Consider the following 16,901-nt stretch of genomic DNA (forward strand, 5'->3'; position numbering starts at 1 on the left):
TGAGGGATAAACGCGGGGTAAAGAACACAGAAGGAAGGGGGGAAGACGCGGGAGACAAACGCGGGTCTATGTACAGTAATTACACACTCTTCCTTCCCGCCCACACTGCCATACGCTGCCGTACCTGGGTCAGCCACGCTCCTCCCCTGGGAGAGTGGCACGGCGGCTCGTGGGGTCGTTGGCCTCCGGGCACTCCGTATCTCTCTCCTTCTCCTCCGCGATGTTCTTCGGGGTTTCCTCGCTGTTCTTGGTAATCTCCTTCTCCGCTCCTTTCTAACCGCTCTCCAACGCCGCTCCTCGCCTGCTCTTCCTCCGGGGTGATGTCACACCCCCTGTATCTTGCTTCCGGGGGTTTATCCAGTCCGGGCGTTGCGACGTATGTAGGGGGAGTGGTCTCCTCCTCCTCCGAAAACGCCCACTTAAAGGCGTCAGGTCCCTCATCCAGTTCGTCGAGTCCTGTCTCCCAGGGGTCCGTCTGCAAGGGAGAAGGCACAACAGGATCAGTCCCGGGAGTCCACCACTCCTCATTAGCGCTCCGCCTCGACTTGTTACACCTCCTAAGTACAAAAGCCGAGCGCTGGCGAGAGACTTCTCAGGAGGAGAGTCTCGAATCTAGGATCGTACACACTATACCAGCACCACACGACAAAGAGACACCACACCGTAGCTTCTTAAGAACGTTCTTTATCTCGTGATGCAAAAGGATCTTTATGATCAGCAAAGGCAGGTATTTACAAATAGGGCAAGGGCCCAGAAAGTCTCTGTCAGGATGGGGGTAGCGGGACAGTCTTATGGTTCAGTGTCAATATCGGTGCGTATCCGGCGCACAGCTCTCAATCCTTGAGCCGGGGGATACAATGTGATCTTTGGGGATCCAGCGGGACCAGGAGAATCAGGGAGCCGCGAGTCACTCAGCCGGGCTCTAGCAGGATGTCAGAGGGCTTACGATCTTTAGGGGAGCCGTGAGTCACTCAGCGGGCTCAGGTGTTCCGAGGTTTGCAAGGGAGCCGCGAGTCACTCAGCTGGACTCAGGTGTTCCAAAGTCTGCAAGGGAGCCGCGAGTCACTCAGCTGGGCTCAGGTGTTCAAAAGGCGCAAGGGGAGCCGCGAGTCACTCAGCAGGGCTCAGAGTTTCCAAAGGCGAATCTGTCGAACATCCCGGACCATCCCCAGTTATAGGACTGCTCCTCTTTGATTCTGGTATGCCGGGGTAAGGACGTCTAGAATTGGTTCTGGAGGCTCGAGAACATTGTCCTCGGATTTCGGCTAGTCTTTAGAATGTTTTGGCTCAGAAGCGAGATTGTGTTTCGAAGCGGAGGGTTTTGGCTCCGAAGCATGATTGTGTTTCGCGGCGGAGGGTTTCGGCTCCAAACCAGATTTGTCCTTGGAGCATGATGATTTCGGATCCGAAGGTAATTTCTTCTGACTCGATCCGGAGCTGGAAGGCTTGACGGTTTGTTTTGGTGCCGAGGGACGTGGCGTTGGAAACATTGTCTCGGTGCCGACTTTGGCCAGAAGGCAGAGGTGGTGCCGTAGCCTTATGAGTTTTAGAAGAGGATTTAGGGGGCAAGGGTTCTTCGGTACTCACTGTACCATGTCCCGAAGGCACATCTTGGGACTCCAGATAGATTTCGAGCTCGGAATCAGACTCTGGAATCGAGAGGGCCTCTTCTTCTACGGAGGATGCTTCTATCTCTTCTTGGTCAGATTCTTCTGCAAAGATATCCAGTGTGTTGAATGCTTTGGCGCTGCCTCTCTCGTCATCGAGCCTGATGATCGGGTAGAGTCCTCTTGGACCGCAACGACTTACAAGCGTCGCAGTCTTCCTCCTTGTGCTCCGGAGAGAGGCATAAGTTACAAACTTGATGTAGGTCGGTGCGAGGGTACTTGGTGTGGTACCAAGGAAATAAATGGAATGGAGTCCATTCCATTTGTAGAAGGCTGGCCCTACGTAGCCCGACGGTTGCCCGCAAGGTTTTCTATCGAAAATGGATAGTTTGTCGATTGATCTGAAACGCAGAGAACAAAGAAATGCATACTGAAACAATACTGTCGAGGGTAGAGTGGACTGCGCAGCGAGGGGAACCCGAAGAACGGTTTCGGAGAGCAGCAATACACATCCAAACCTGTTGGGGGTAAAAAAACAATCTAACAATGTAGTCAATGCCCATGTGCACTATCACCAAAAGGAGGAGTCACCTTACCTCGTGACTGGAAAGACTTCTTCAAAGAAAAACAACTTGCAAACATCCGGACCCAACACAAGATGGCAGGAGTATGCAAAGCATTTACATCTACAGCATACATGCCTCAAACATAGGATTAATGGCCCCAAATCCCTGCAGTGGTATCTGGTCATGTTGTGGCTGAGTGTGCCATGTGATGTGGCAGGCTATAGAGCTTGGTGTGATTTGGTCATTTTTGACAAGGTGGAGTGCTGAATGGTTAGGCAAATTTTGATTTTCTTTGTTTTTGGGATCGTGTGATATAGTGCGGTACCTACCGTATGATGTAAATAAATTACATTGCTAATATACCATAAGGATGTGGGGTGAGTGTTTTTTAGAACCGAAGCCTTGCTGATTATATGCAGAATAACAGGTCTGGGAGGTCACTACTGACTAGGGCAGGTTAGCAGCTGCACAGGCCTTGGGCATTGATCCTATTGAGGATAATATGTGACGGGCCACTGGTGACTGGAGCTGGCTAGCAACAACGCTAGCCTCTGGTATTCATTACAGGCAGGGTAACAATACATGTCAATATTGACTGTAACTGGTTGGCAGTAGAGTTGACCTCTAGTTTTGAATATTAGCAGGATTTAAGGTACAGGGGTCACCACTGACCTCATGGGAACAGTCCATAGTCTGATAGGAGCTACAACAAGAAGAGCAGAGAAACAGGACCACAGACCGCCACAGAGTGACAACTGCCCAGAAGCTAAAGAAAGAACTCTGGAACAGCAAACCTCCTACAACCTGGAGATTCTCCTGGGTAAGCAAATGATGGTAATGAAATGCAAACTGCAGCATTAAGGTCACACACTACAACATCCTTCCCTTTAAAACGAAGATAATAGCCTACAATAAAAAAACTAACCAAAAAGCAACACAATTAGAAAATGCATTTCCAAATGCTGTAAAAGAGAAAAAGTTAATACAAATTAATAATATGAAACTTTGTTGGTACCTTAGTAATGTGCTTACTTCTTGGCTTCGCTCCATCTGCAGCAATAACGCTCTGAAAGGAGAAAATACTGCTGTGAGTCTCAGAGTCTTCAGCATTATTGGTCTCAGTCACGAAGACTGCGGTGTCGGAAGATAACTTTCTCTTATTTGGCTTTATTGTTCCACCAGCCACGCCATCGCTTTTAGCAGACACGCTACTGTCAGCAGCATCATAACTTCAGGCAAATTAGCAAAGTGGATCTCACCACTCACATTGGGTGAACAGACTCGTCTCTGCAACATACATCCAGTCTGTTCTCAAATTTGCTTGGGGCTGTCAAAATGCTGCAATATATTCGCCACACTTTCCTGACTACCTACAGGGGGATTCACAGCAGGTTCTGGCGCAAAGTGCTTAGAGTATTGAGAACAAGCAGCAGATGCCCAGCAGGGCAATAGCAGACGGTCAAAGACAGCATTGCACGCACGAGACTGAAAGGGAGTGACACCTAGGGCCCTCACCATCAAGCAACAGCGTAGTGGAGCTCAGCGGGAGGACAACCCGGTGACAGCCACCCACTGGGGCTGGGACCCCCACGACAAGGCATGCGGGTCTGGTGATGTGGTAAGAGATATAGCAGCCATGTCCTCGGCGAGAAGCAAGAAGGATCAGAATCTAAAAAAGATGCTGATCAAGCTCCCGATGACCGCAGCGGAGAAGGGAGGCTCTCCCCAATGACACAAATCAGCCAAGATGTGGACACCTCTGAAGCCCCAGTTACCCACGCCTTTTTAGAGTCTCTATTCGGTGCATTACAAGGCGACTTGCAGACGCTGAAAAGGTAAATAGCGGGGGAGATGAAGGAGATAACCGATGGAGGCCACACATTCCCAAACGGCATCAACGTCCCACCTTTTGATAAGGCGGGACGTCGATGCCTTTGGGGACCGTATTGCTTCCATCGAGGATCAGGAGCAAGCCCAGGAAAAGGAGGTGGAGCATCTACAGCAAGAGATAGTCCGGCTCAAGGCTCAACAGATCGATCTCCAGGCACACAGAGAAGACCTGGAGAATCGGTCTCGGCAAAACAACATCCGTGTTAAGGGAGTTCCACCTAAAGAAGAAGGGCCAGACATCACACAATACCTGCAGGGTCTCTTCAGGAGCATACTGGGCGCCCCCACCGGATATTTTGGCTTACATTTCAGACTTTCAACTAAAAGAGTGTATGCTACGTGCTGCCAGCGACAAGCAACCACTAAGATATCAGGACCACTCCATAGCTTTGTACCAGGACCTGGCTCTTATACCCCATCAAAAGTGTAGAGAGTTCCGAGTGGCAACCATGCGTCTTCAAGGAATACTGTATTCTTTGGGTCACCCTTTCCGGCTGATTTTCATATGGCAGGGCAAACTCCTTCAGCTCATATCCATGCAGAAATCTTGCCAGGTGCTGGCATTGAGAATCCAATCCAGGAGGAGACAGAGGGCCCACAGATCAAAACTACTCGAGAAAGATGGCAGAAAGGTCTACGGGAGGCGTAGCACAGAGCGAGCAACAAGACCGGACCCCAAGACCATGGCATGAGAAATTCTGGCAGTGCTGGAGACATTGTCGAAAGAGACATTCCCCTATGATGACACCGTGAACGACTGAGGGACAGATAAGTGACATTTGCAAGGCTGGGTGGCGGCGAACAAATCTGCTGGGAGCGTAGAGACACGGGGAGTGTAGAGACACGGGGAACAGGCCACACACGTTCCCAACTATTCCGACTTCCAAGGACGCGCACGCACGAAAGGCGGGCCCTGGACAATTTGAGGTTAATGGGTTTCTAAGTTGGAGTTAGGGAGGGGAGGGTGGAGAACTGGTATGCAGGTTAAAGACGTTGAAGAGAGGATCAAAGGGCAATGAAGGCCAGGCAGACGTTGGGGGCTCAGGGGGAAAAGGCATCACAGGGACCCAAATACAGGCTAAAGCTGGTGCACTCACTATGACATGCTATTTCCCAGCCCACACTGAAAAGTCTCACTCTCAATGTGAGAGGTCTCAACAATCCCAATAAAAGGAGGTCCATCCTTTCCCTACCTGGATAACATGGAGGCAGAGGTGTGCCTCCTCCAGGAGACACAGCTCCTCTCCAAAGATTGGGATAGAATGAGGTCACAACTCTTTCCCCAGCAGTTCTTTTCATCTACCCTGGATAAGAAGGTGGGTGGCTATTTTAGTAGCCAAACGTTTTAAGGGGACAGTGGGGGAAAATGTGGCCGAAATCAAAGAGGTTGATGGGAGAAGGGCCATCATTAGTGTAGGTGTTGGTATGAGTATTTTAGATGCTGAAATTGGGTCGCAAACCGCCAGAGTTTCTGCTCCCGCAATCACCCTTCACCCGATATACAATCAATCCAGGGGCTGCCTCAATTGCCTATAGATAGAAACGGGTCCTCCCCCCCACACCCCCTCTACCAATAACCATTTCAAATACCAACCCCACCAGGGAAGGTGCTAATAGGTTAAACAGGCCCAGGGGCTCGAATCAGAACAGGTTGTCTAGTACCTCGTGCATTAATGTTCCTGCCGCCCGAAGTATGAATGGCTAATCAGGATGTCCTGAGTCTGCCGCCCGCTGATTGCCCTTATGTGTTGGTACTGGCAGGAGTACCTACTTTAAAGTGGGATCAGCATGAGTCAGGGGACCAGCTACACAATAAATGTTTGGGTTGGGCTGACTATCAAGGCATAGAAGCTTCCATGTATCCGAAATAAAGGATATTATTATGGCACGCAGGGTTGGGTGAGTCAGTGCATCTACAAAAAATATCAAAGGGGAAAGTATTCTAATTAACTTTTGCAGACCTTCTTTGGTGAGACACCTACTAAGGGGTTGCAAATTTATAACACCTAATAGCACTAACATATGCGCACTACCCCATGGTTATTTCTACAAACCAAGTCATGCTCCTTTCACCAACAATTACTCTTGAGTTACTACCTCTAATAGGATCCAGGCCTTGTCTGGATTAGAGACCCAAGACGGACTATCAACTTTTGGGGAAAATACTGATCCTGCTATTAGGTTACCTCATGCCATGCCATAAACTGAGGGTACTATTCCCACAACCCACTTATCCCTCCTATGCAAATGAAGGCCTCAGCAAGTCCAGACCTCCGTATCTTAAGCTGGAATATTGCACGGTTGTACTCTAAACTTCACCAGCCAGATTGGGTACAACTCATTAAAGACCAAGATATCCTTTTATTTCAGGAAACATGGGCCACACAAGAATTGCATATTGAGGGGTTTGAGTGTCATAATATGAATGAATGAATGAAAATATTTATAGAGCACACTACTGCTGAGGCGTCTTGGCGCTAAAGGAAAATGAACAGACCACAATGCAATCAAGGGCTTATAACATCCTAGCAACAACCCCCAAGCAGGGTCGACCATTTGGGGGTTTATCAATCTGGGTCAATATTAAGACACGGGGATGCATAAAAACTGTACATACAGATAACAATAATTTTCTAGGCAAATTATTTAATAGGGGAATTTCCTTTTGGATAATGAATTTTTATAACAATGATTTTCATTCTGTTCCAAATATGCATTTTATAAATGTGATTACATTTATTGCATCTATTGGAAAATCCAAAGACTCTTTCAAGTCAGTAGGAATCTGTCTGGGGGCGATTTTAATGCTAAGCTATCTTACTCATGGTCAAGCGAATATTCACACAGCAGCAGACAAACATGCAATAGGGGTAGAGAGCTAATGGACCATTTGAACACCCTTAACTTAATTAATGTTATGGAAATTGATGCAACTACAAAAGATAATGCCCCCCCTGAACCGACATTCAGAGGGAGGGGCTGTTCATCTGCAATTGATAATGTTTTTTATCTCCCCCGCTTTAGGAGCAAGCTAGCTTGAAGCCGAAATTATGGCCACAATCTTTGGGGACCATAACCCAATACAAGTAACTTTACAGATGTCTCTAGTTCCAACGTCTCAGACAGAATGTGGTGCTGGAGATCTATCACCGTCCATAGATAACCCCAGACTGGTATGGCGAGGCATTAATAACGCAGACCGATTCAGTTCTATAGTTAGGGGAACCATGAATCTTATTAACATCTGTTTAGAGGCCCTGTTCCACACCCAGTGGCTATCAGCACCTTTACCGAACTCAGTGGAGCCATTAAATCCTTGCTGTCTAAACCCATTTGTACAATACTGCCGAACCTAGATGGTTCAATCAGGAGTGCTCAATTGTCAACAGGAAGCTCCGCAAGGCCCTATCTCAAAGCCCTAGGTGTAATCATTTGGTCAAGTCCTAAAGGTTGACATATAAGCAGGCTATTGCTAATAGGAAGGAACAGTTATTAGGTGAGAACTGGAATGCGCTCATTAATGTTGCCAGCTTAAATAATGGTAATATATTTTGGACTACCATTAAAGAGTTAAGATCAATGGGACAACCGTTCACTCCCATCAGCTGCAACATAATGAGCACTAGCTGGGAAAGTCACTTTTCCACTATTTACGAAGAGCCTGCTTTTTAACCCGACCCTTTTATTAACAGGGTGCCACCTGGAGTCTCATTATCAATAAACGAGGTTGAGGAGGCTATATGTCAGAGTGTGGGCAAAAAAACTCCAGGCTCTGATGGGATGCCCATCGATCTTATTGAATATATACCAGATTTTTGAGCCCCACTGTTGTTAAATATTCTTAATATTCTAACTAAAGCCCCACTGCCTAAGACATGGTGTACCAGCACGATCGTTTCCATTTTTAAAAAGGGCGATTGCACACAACCTTGTTGCTATAGACCGATCTCCTTCATAGATAACACTTTTAATATTTTAGGCAGAGTTTTATAAACAAAAACTTTAACCTGGACAGAGGACAATCAGATTTTAGAACAATGCCAACTAGGATTCAGGGGTAAAGTTGGCACAAACGAGCAAAGTCTTAATCTTTTTTTTAAAAAAACATTATTTTTGATTTTGCAACATAGAAAAAACAATGCCCCCCCACCCCCCGAACTTGGCATCAATCATCAAGCATGTGTATACAGTACGATAACCTCTTTACGGCACTATGTGGTACAGTGAGTACAGTTTAGGCTGTGTTCATGAGCGACGTAATGACCACATCAATAGCATGAAATACTGCTGAGGAACAGGCAGTGCATCTATTTTAGAGCGGGTCCAACCTACCCCCACCCCCCTCTCAGACCCCAATTCCCCCGAAGAGAAAAGTTCAGCACTCGTGCCATCTGAATCGCTGTGAGACAACTCCGTGGCACACATGACTCGCCATGCAAGGAGATCATCCTGCAACCTTTCATCCCTGCAGGTACTCTACATCCGCGTCTCCTCAGCCAGTGACCACTCTCTTACATCTTTACGCCACGCTGACAACTCAGGAGCCCTCCGCCCCATCCAGGTGATCGCCACCCTACGCCTCGCCAGCACCAACATTAATTGCAAAAGTTTGTAGGAAAGGTTTCTCTTCCTAGGCTTAGGGACCTGGGCTAATAGGCAGTGAAGCGGGGTCAGATCAATCCGGAGGCAGGTCACGGCATGTATACGATCCACCACCCCCCTCCAGAAGCTACCGACCAAGGGGCAGTCCCAGGCCAGGTGCAGGAACCCCGCCCCCTCCATCCCACATCTGGGGCAGTTGTCCTCCCTGTCTCCCGAAATACGCTTCAAGGAAAGTGCGGCCAAGTAGGTACGATGCATAAAGTTGAAATGTGTCAATTTGAATCTCGCATTGCAGGACACTCTATGGGTAAGGCTCCCTATGCGCTTATGCTGTCCCGGGGTCAGGGTGAGCCCCAGGTCTGTCTCCCAGGCCCCCCCAGGAAGGTGAAATTGGCGGGGTCGAGTCCTGTCTCATGGCCGAATACAGCAGAGATATCAGTTTACGCCCTCTACCACACGAGAGGAGGATGTTCAGGGTGTGGGACAACGGGGGCGCCTCAGGGAACTGGGGCCACGTCGCCCTTGCTACCTCCTGAAGGCCCCGATAGTGCAAATATTGCTCCTCCCCCTGGCCAAAGGCTTCCATGGCTTGCTCAAAGGACACGAATGACTCATTGGGATAAAGGTCCGCCAAAGTCTCACAGCCTCCCATTTTCCAATCCCTAAAGGACATGTGTTCCGCCATATCAACTACAGGGGCCAGGATCCACACCGGCAACTCCCTATGAAAGGGCGCTCGCCGCAGTATTTTCTCCACAAACCGCTGCCAGACCACAGCCGCGTGGCGCACCACGTTGGACAAGGCCTCATCTGCACCCCGTCCTCGCATCAATGCCACCTGCAATACTCGCTCGTCAGCCCTGCCGGCCAGTAGGCTCATCTCCCAGCTGTCTCCATCCGCGAACCACCATGCAGCCGGCAACAGTTGTGCCGCATAGTAGTACAAGTCAAATCTAGGCGCCTCTAACCCCCCCTCCTCCCATGTTCGGACCACGGAATGGAGGGCAACTCGGCTACGCCGGCCCGCCCACAGTAACGACGTAAGCAACGTGTTAAGTGTGCGGAAAACGCGCAAGGGGATTGGGCACAGGGAATTCTGCAGGACATAGAGCGTCCTAGGGAGCATCACCATCTTTGCAACGGCCAGTCACCCCATAAGGGATAGTGGCAAGGAGTTCCAGAAAGTGACCGATAGTTGTAAGGACTTGAAGACCCGGTCAATATTACGGGCCAACCCCGGCGCATCCGTGGGTGTTACCTGTATCCCGAGATACCGGAAGGCCTCCTGCTAACATCGTAGCCCAAGATTCGGCAGGGCCATCAGCGGTCCCAAGCCGTAGCCTGCCAGGGGGAAAATCAGGGACTTCCCACAGTTAATTCTCAGACCAGAAGCCGCACCAAAGCGGTCCAAGTACTGAAGGAGGACGGGCACCGACTCCCGCGGGGTCCTTAAATAGAAGAGGGCGTCATCTGCATATAAGGAGATCACATTGCACATGTCGCCCACTGTGATGCCCCATTGCGTCATGTCTGTTCGGACCTGGACCGCCAAAGGCTCGATCGCCAGGGCTAAAAGGAGCGGCGAGAGGGGACACCCCTGCCGCGTGCCTCGACCCAAGAGCCATTCTTCTGATCGTGCTGCGCCGAGCCGCACTCTGGCCCGGGGGGCTTTGTACAATATGCGGATCCAACGACAGAAGCCGGGGCCCATCCCCACCATCCGGAGGACCTCTAAGAGGTACCCCCAGTCCATGGTGTCGAATGCTTTAGCGAGATCAATTGACACCCGGACCATCTGGTCCTCTCTGTCTCGCACCTAATGAATGATGTGGTTCGATCGTCTGAAATTCATGGCGGTGTTGCGGCCAGGGATAAACCCACATTGGTCGGGGTGTACCAGGTGTGCCATGTGCGGCGCCAGCCGGGCAGCCAAGAGTTTAGTTAAATCTTTTACATCTGTATTTATCATGGTGATGGGTCGGTATGCCGCGGGGTCGCCACTATCCCCGCCCGGCTTCAGGAACATACAGATTTCGCCCTGGTTCATACTGGGCGGAAGAGCCTCCCGTTCAAACGCTTCTAGGTACACTTGCAAGAGGGGGTGGGCAAGGGTGTCCGCAAATGCTTGATAGAATTCGGAGGGGTAGCCATCTCCACCCGGGGATTTAGCCCTCGGCAGGCCAGCTATCGCCACCTTCACTTCACGAAGTCAAAACTGCATCCAGTTCCTCCGCGGCTTCCTGCGGAAGTACCTGTAGGGTAAGTCCCCGGAGAAAAGGGAGGAAGGAGGCCCCAGTAATCTCGGAATCCACGGCATACACCATCTGCAAATGGGACCGGAGGACCCGAAGGATGCCCGCCTCCGAGTGTACCATTCCTCCTGCGGGGCCTCTCAGGGCCACAATCCTCTCTGGAGCGAACTCACGCCGAAGGATCCAAGCCAATAGCCGGCCCGATTTGTCCCCTTCCCGATAGAGGTGCTGCCGATACTGGCCCAGAGTGTATTTGTCTAGACGGTTCAATATGTCATGTACACACGCGCGAGCCGTCCGTCCTGACTCCTGACCCAGGTCGTCGGGATCTGGCAAAGTTTGCAGATGCAGAAGTGCATCCTCCGCGTCAAGCAATTCCCGAAGTAGCTGTTTCCGGACTCCATAGGTGAGGGCCATACATTTACCCAGTATGACCGCCTTCAGGGCATCCCATTTGGTAGAATAAGTAATGTCCCCTCCCTCCCAGTTCAAGTCACGGTAATTCGTGAGGGCAGTCTCCACATGAACCTTCCCCACCTGGTCCTGCAAGAGGTCTATCGGCATCCTCCAGGTGCGAGGGCGGGAGTGCTGGTTCTCCCACTGGGCAACGCATGTTACTGGAGGGTGATCGGATAAAAAACGGGCCTGATGCGTGACCGTTAGGGAGAGAGAAGCGTCCACATTGGCCGCCAGTACCCTGTCTAGTCTGCTGTGTGTTATGAGTGGGGGAAAAACACGTAAATAGTTTTTGAGTCGGGTTACCCAGGCGCCACACATCACTGAATCCTAAGTTCTACATCACCTCTCTAAGTCGCGCTGTCATGCGTGGTTTCGTCCCTGTGCGGGGAGGGGACCTATCCAATACGGGGTCCACCACACAATATAAGTCCCCGAACCATAGCAGTGGGCCCTCCAGATCCGATACAAGGACCTCTTGTAGGTGCAAAAAGAAGTCAGGGTCGTCTACATTGGGTGCGTACGAGTTTAAAACGGAGAGTTTCCTCCCGTCCAGCTTCATCCACAGGAGCAGGTACCTGCCATTGATATCCGCCTCCACATATTGAACAGCGCACGGGACCCCGGGGGCGAGCCAAATTAGGACCCCCCTAGCATATGTTGAGAATGAGGAGTGAAACACCTGGCCCCTCCACTTCTTTGCCAACTTTTGGGCACCCTCCTCCTCTAGATGGGTCTCCTGTAGGCACGCAATAGAGATCCCGTGTCTCCGGAGGATGGATAGAACCCTATGCCGCTTGGTACATGTGCCCAGCCCCCTCATGTTCCAGCTTAAGAACTTGTGTGCCATGAGTGGTGAAAGCGTCCATCCGGGCGAACAGCTCTACGTCCTGTGACCCACCATTTCAGTGCCCGAACTGTAATACACCTGATGCCTGCAACATTCCCCCCCAACTTTACGTCCCTCAACCCCAACCACCCCCCACCCACGAGCAATATTACTGCAACAATTAAACACACTAATATGCCCTTCCCCTGCCTGTGCCAGGAAGTACACAGCATTCCCAAGTACCCAAACGGGAAAAACCTCCCAAACTCCCCCCCAACCCGACTCCCCCCTAGGCCGCCCTCCAGGACCCAAAAACAACCTCCACCTCATTGTTAGCAATAAAGGATACCCTCATTAGCACATCCCCCAGTTCCCCACCCACGCCCCGCACTCCCGAATACCAGGCATTAGGCAGCGCCCCCCCCCCACCCATCATAGCCCTCTTACTGTCCAACCAGTGTCTAGTAATTTGTCCAGAGTTCAGGAAATTATCGGATGTATGGCCCCTCCTCACGATAGTCCATCCGGCTCCCGCCCCTGCGCTCCAGCCGTCCCTGAGACCGTTGCACTGGTCGGGGAAACCTCCTCCGCAGAGGGCAGTAATGTGTCAGGGACCAGGATCTCCCCAGGAGAAGTAGGTTGAGACGCTGCCGGTAAATCCATGTGTAGGGAGCCATCTTCTCCCACCGTAACACGGTTGCTCTCCACACTCTCATCCTCACGGGATCCTCAACACCGTCCGGCTGCGCCGCCTCCGTGGTCCAGGCCCCCATGTGCTCCGGGCCCCAGCCCGTTCTCCAGGAGGGAGATCATCTCCCCGAATCTCGAGCCACTCCCACACATCCGCAGGAGCTTCGAAGAAGTGAGCCTTTCCCTGAGAGAGAACCTTGAGCTTCGCCGGATAGAGTAGCATATTCTGCAGGTGAATCTCCCTGAGCTTTTGTTTAACTGCCTATAGTCCGGGAAGATGGATACCTTCGCATTCTCAAAAGTGAGGTCCTTGGATTCCCTCGCCGCTCGTAGGATGCAGTCCCTGTCACGGTAGTTCAGAATTTTGGCGATGAGGGCCCGAGGAGGGACGCCGGGCTTCGGAGGTGGGACCAACGCTCTGTGTGCTCTCTCTATCACAAATACTCCGACAAGCCCTCAGAGCACAACACCGTATGAATCCATTGCTCCAGGAAGCGCTCCGGGTGGCCCGCCTCCGCTCGTTCCGGGATACCCAGCACACGGATGTTACTGCGGCGCGCTCTCCCTTCTGCGTCTTCCGCCCTCCACTCTAGGGCCCTCGTCATGGCCGAAAGTTGGGAGACCGTTTTCTTGAGGGACGCCACATCCCCTTGCAGTTGAGCAATATTCCCTTCCGCAGCCATGACTTTATCGGCCACCTTGCGCAGGTCAGTCCGTAGAAGGTTCACGTCGATGGACATAGTCTCGATCTGACGTTCCAAGGCCGAGTGGAACCCCTGTATCGCCTTCAATAATTCCGCCCATGACGGCTCCTCGGGGGCTGGACCCCCTCCTCCTGACCTGACTGGCGAATGAGTTTCTGAGAAGGGAGCCTCTGCGTAGTATACTGTGTAATGGTGTTGGGCTGCACCGCCCGGGGTGTTCTATCCTTGCGCATCATGAATTGCGGCGGAGGGCCTCTCAAACGTCCCTTATCCTCTAGCTCGTCGGCACAGCAGCACACTCAGATACCTTATACGGTCCGGGCACCAGGCCACCAGGCCCACTATATCCACTTCTGGGCCCCCCACTGACCAGGGACGTCACATGTGTAGCTCTGTCTTGCGTATCCCCAGAAAAATCGTCCTGTAGGAGCCGGCACGTTGGGCTACGGCCACCTATCCGAGCTGTCCCTCACTCATGCAAACTGGGCCAGGAGGGCATTGTGGGGGTGCGTCCCAGGATCCGATGTACCATAAGGAGAGGAGAGGCTAGGCCCAGACGCCGGTTCCAGTCCTGAGTGGCGCTATATGTGGGCAACACGGTATCCTCCCATCTCCATCAGCTGTAGGGCATTCCCCCCAAGGGTACCTCCTCTGGGCCACCGGGCATCTAGACGCTGCGTCTCAAAGCTTATGCCCCAGCGTTAGCAGAAAGTTCCCATAGACGTGAGGTCCTCAGCACCAGGAGAGACTTGTTCCAGGGGCCCAGTATATCGCTCTCAGTCCGGTCTCCGATAATCCCGCCTCCGGGCAGTCGGGACTCAGGCCTCCGTCGACCCGCTGTCCACCTGTACTTCTCCCATGCAAGGGGGGGGGGAAATCCCAGATGGCGGCAAGGGCCCTGGAGACCCTTCCTTCCGCAGGCTCAATGGGCAGGCCCGGTCCCCGGTCCCCAAGCTCGCGCGGCCCTGTCCCGAAGCGGACAGGCCGCACTCTCACCTCAGGGCCGGGGCACAATTCGGACCCAAGGGCCGGGTCTCAGATATCAGTAACCACCATGCAGGGCGACACCCCGGCCGCGGCAGACAACCCCGGAGGCGGCGGACTCCCTTGCACCAGGCACCCTGACAGGGCACAGTCCGTCACCGCTACCGGCACCGGCAGCTCGTCACCTTGCCTCCCGAACCGGCCTGTGCGGCAATCCAGGCTCCCGCTATTGCCTCTGCCGCCGCAGAGCCCCCTGTGGTACTGAAAATTCTGGACTTGTGTAATAAACTTTGTCGTAACATGACGATTTTTATATCAAAAGACCGAGAATGGCTAGTACACTATGTACAAGCATTTTCGTCATATTCCAGTAACAATTTCACCTCGAAATCGTCATTTTCGTTCTGAAATTCTTGGCTTCCATTTTGTGTACAGCAGCAATTTTGTGTGTTGCCCTTTTGTTGTGACCTGGGGATGGTGATTCCCACTCTGAATGCGTGTAGATGAGAGAGGCCTGCCTCCCATAGGAATGCATGGGGAATGTATGTAGCCCTGTTAGTTCCGGATGCGTGGGGGGTACAGGCTCGAGCCTGGTATGTGTGGACTTGTGTGTTTAAATGCTGCAAGATGATGTATGCCGCGTGTGTGTGTCTAGAAGGGAAGTGCCACTTCTAGACATGGGTGTGTGTTCAGTAGGTGTGCTGGCGCGTGATTGGCTGAAGCCGGCTTGGGAGCCTGGCTCCAAGAGTCTGTGTGGGTCTTCCCCGGTGGTGAATGGAGAGTTTGGCATGCTGATGTGAGGGAGGAGCTGTGCCTGTATCCTGTATGGGGCTGGGCTTTCCCCCCACAATGCTGGCTCCGCCCCCCTGGGGTGCGTCTGATGACCTGTCTTGCCTGATGAATGAAAGGGGTGGTTGGGGAAAACAAGATACTCCCAAAACCAGCTGCGACTGGTTTCTCCCCCACCCAGCACCTTAGACAAAGGGATTGCATGTATAAAAAGAGGCTGTGACCTCTTCTCAAAGGTTCTTGTTCCCAATTTGAATCTGCCAGGGGCTGTTGCTGCTTGGGCCCAGGGTTGGCTTGCCTCCCTGGGCCCTGCCCTTCTCCTGGACTCCTGATGGCCTGTCCCTGCTAGGAGCTGCTGTGCTCCTCCTGAGGTCCTGGACTCTCCTATGGGGATATATGACGTTACAACGCGGACTTTTACCACGCAGACCATTACCACGCATTTTTTACAACGCAGGACCCTTTACCACGCATACCATTACAACGCTGGTATTTACAACGCAGGTACTATTACAACGCATACCATTACAACGTAAGTATAGGTAAGTAAATAATATGGTAAAATAATTATTAATAATATTTTTTTAAATTAATAAATTATTATTTTAATATTTAATATTTTAATTATTTATGTTAATATTTAATTATTAATTTTTAAATATATATGTTAAAAATACCCCTGTACCCCAAAACCCAAACCCAGCCCTAAAACCTAAAAATACCCCTGAACCCCAAAACCCAAACCCAGCCCTGAACCCTAAAAATACCCCTGTACCCCAAAAACTGAACACTGACCCTGAACCCTAAAAATACCCCTGTACCCCAAAAACTGAAAACTGACCCTGAACCCTAAAAATACCCCTGTACCCAAAAACTGAAAACTGACCCTGAACCCTAAAAATACCCCTTTACCCAAAAACTGAAAACTGACCCTGAACCCTAAAAATACCCCTTTACCCAAAAACTGAAAACTGACCCTGAACCCTAAAAATACCCCTTTACCCAAAAACTGAAAACTGACCCTAAACCCTAAAAATACCCCTTTACCCAAAAACTGAAAACTGACCCTGAACCCTAAAAATACCCCTTTACCCAAAAACTGAAAACTGACCCTAAACCCTAAAAATACCCCTTTACCCAAAAACTGAAAACTGACCCTGAACCCTAAAAATACCCCTTTACCCAAAAACCCAAAACTGACCCTGAACCCTAAAAATACCCCTTTACCCAAAAACCCAAAACTGACCCTGAACCCTAAAAATACCCCTTTACCCAAAAACCCAAAACTGACCCTGAACCCTAAAAATACTCCTTTAAAAAAACCTAACATATAACATTTTAAATATAATTATATACTTACCAATACTTACGTTGTAATGGTATGCGTTGTAAAAGTACCTGCGTTGTAAAAACATGCATTGTAAATAAATGCGTTGTAATAGTATTTGCGTTGTAAAAGTTCCGTTGTAATGGTAGTGCGTTGTAAAAAATGCGTTGTAGTGGATGTATACCCTCCTATGGACTTTGCTGGT

The 16,901-nt window shown here is 50.9% G+C and overlaps 1 protein-coding gene across 2 annotated transcripts in view; it reads right to left on the minus strand.

Annotated features, from left to right (window-relative positions):
* Positions 1–16,901, minus strand: part of LOC144806068 (uncharacterized) — a 65,146-nt gene that overhangs the window by 40,681 nt on the left and 7,564 nt on the right. Inside the window, exons 2-3 of one of the 2 annotated variants that reach the window (XM_078672514.1) lie at positions 3,189–3,239; positions 125–475 (exon numbers count right to left, since the gene is read on the minus strand). In XM_078672514.1, the coding sequence (XP_078528640.1) occupies positions 125–475; positions 3,189–3,239 (402 nt within the window). The remainder of the gene's footprint in view (positions 1–124; positions 476–3,188; positions 3,240–16,901) is intronic. The other variant, XM_078672513.1, reaches the window with a different exon arrangement.

The sequence above is a fragment of the Lissotriton helveticus genome (genome assembly GCF_964261635.1).
Source record: "Lissotriton helveticus chromosome 1_1 unlocalized genomic scaffold, aLisHel1.1 SUPER_1_unloc_43, whole genome shotgun sequence".
In the NCBI taxonomy this organism is placed as follows: Eukaryota; Metazoa; Chordata; class Amphibia; order Caudata; family Salamandridae; genus Lissotriton; species Lissotriton helveticus.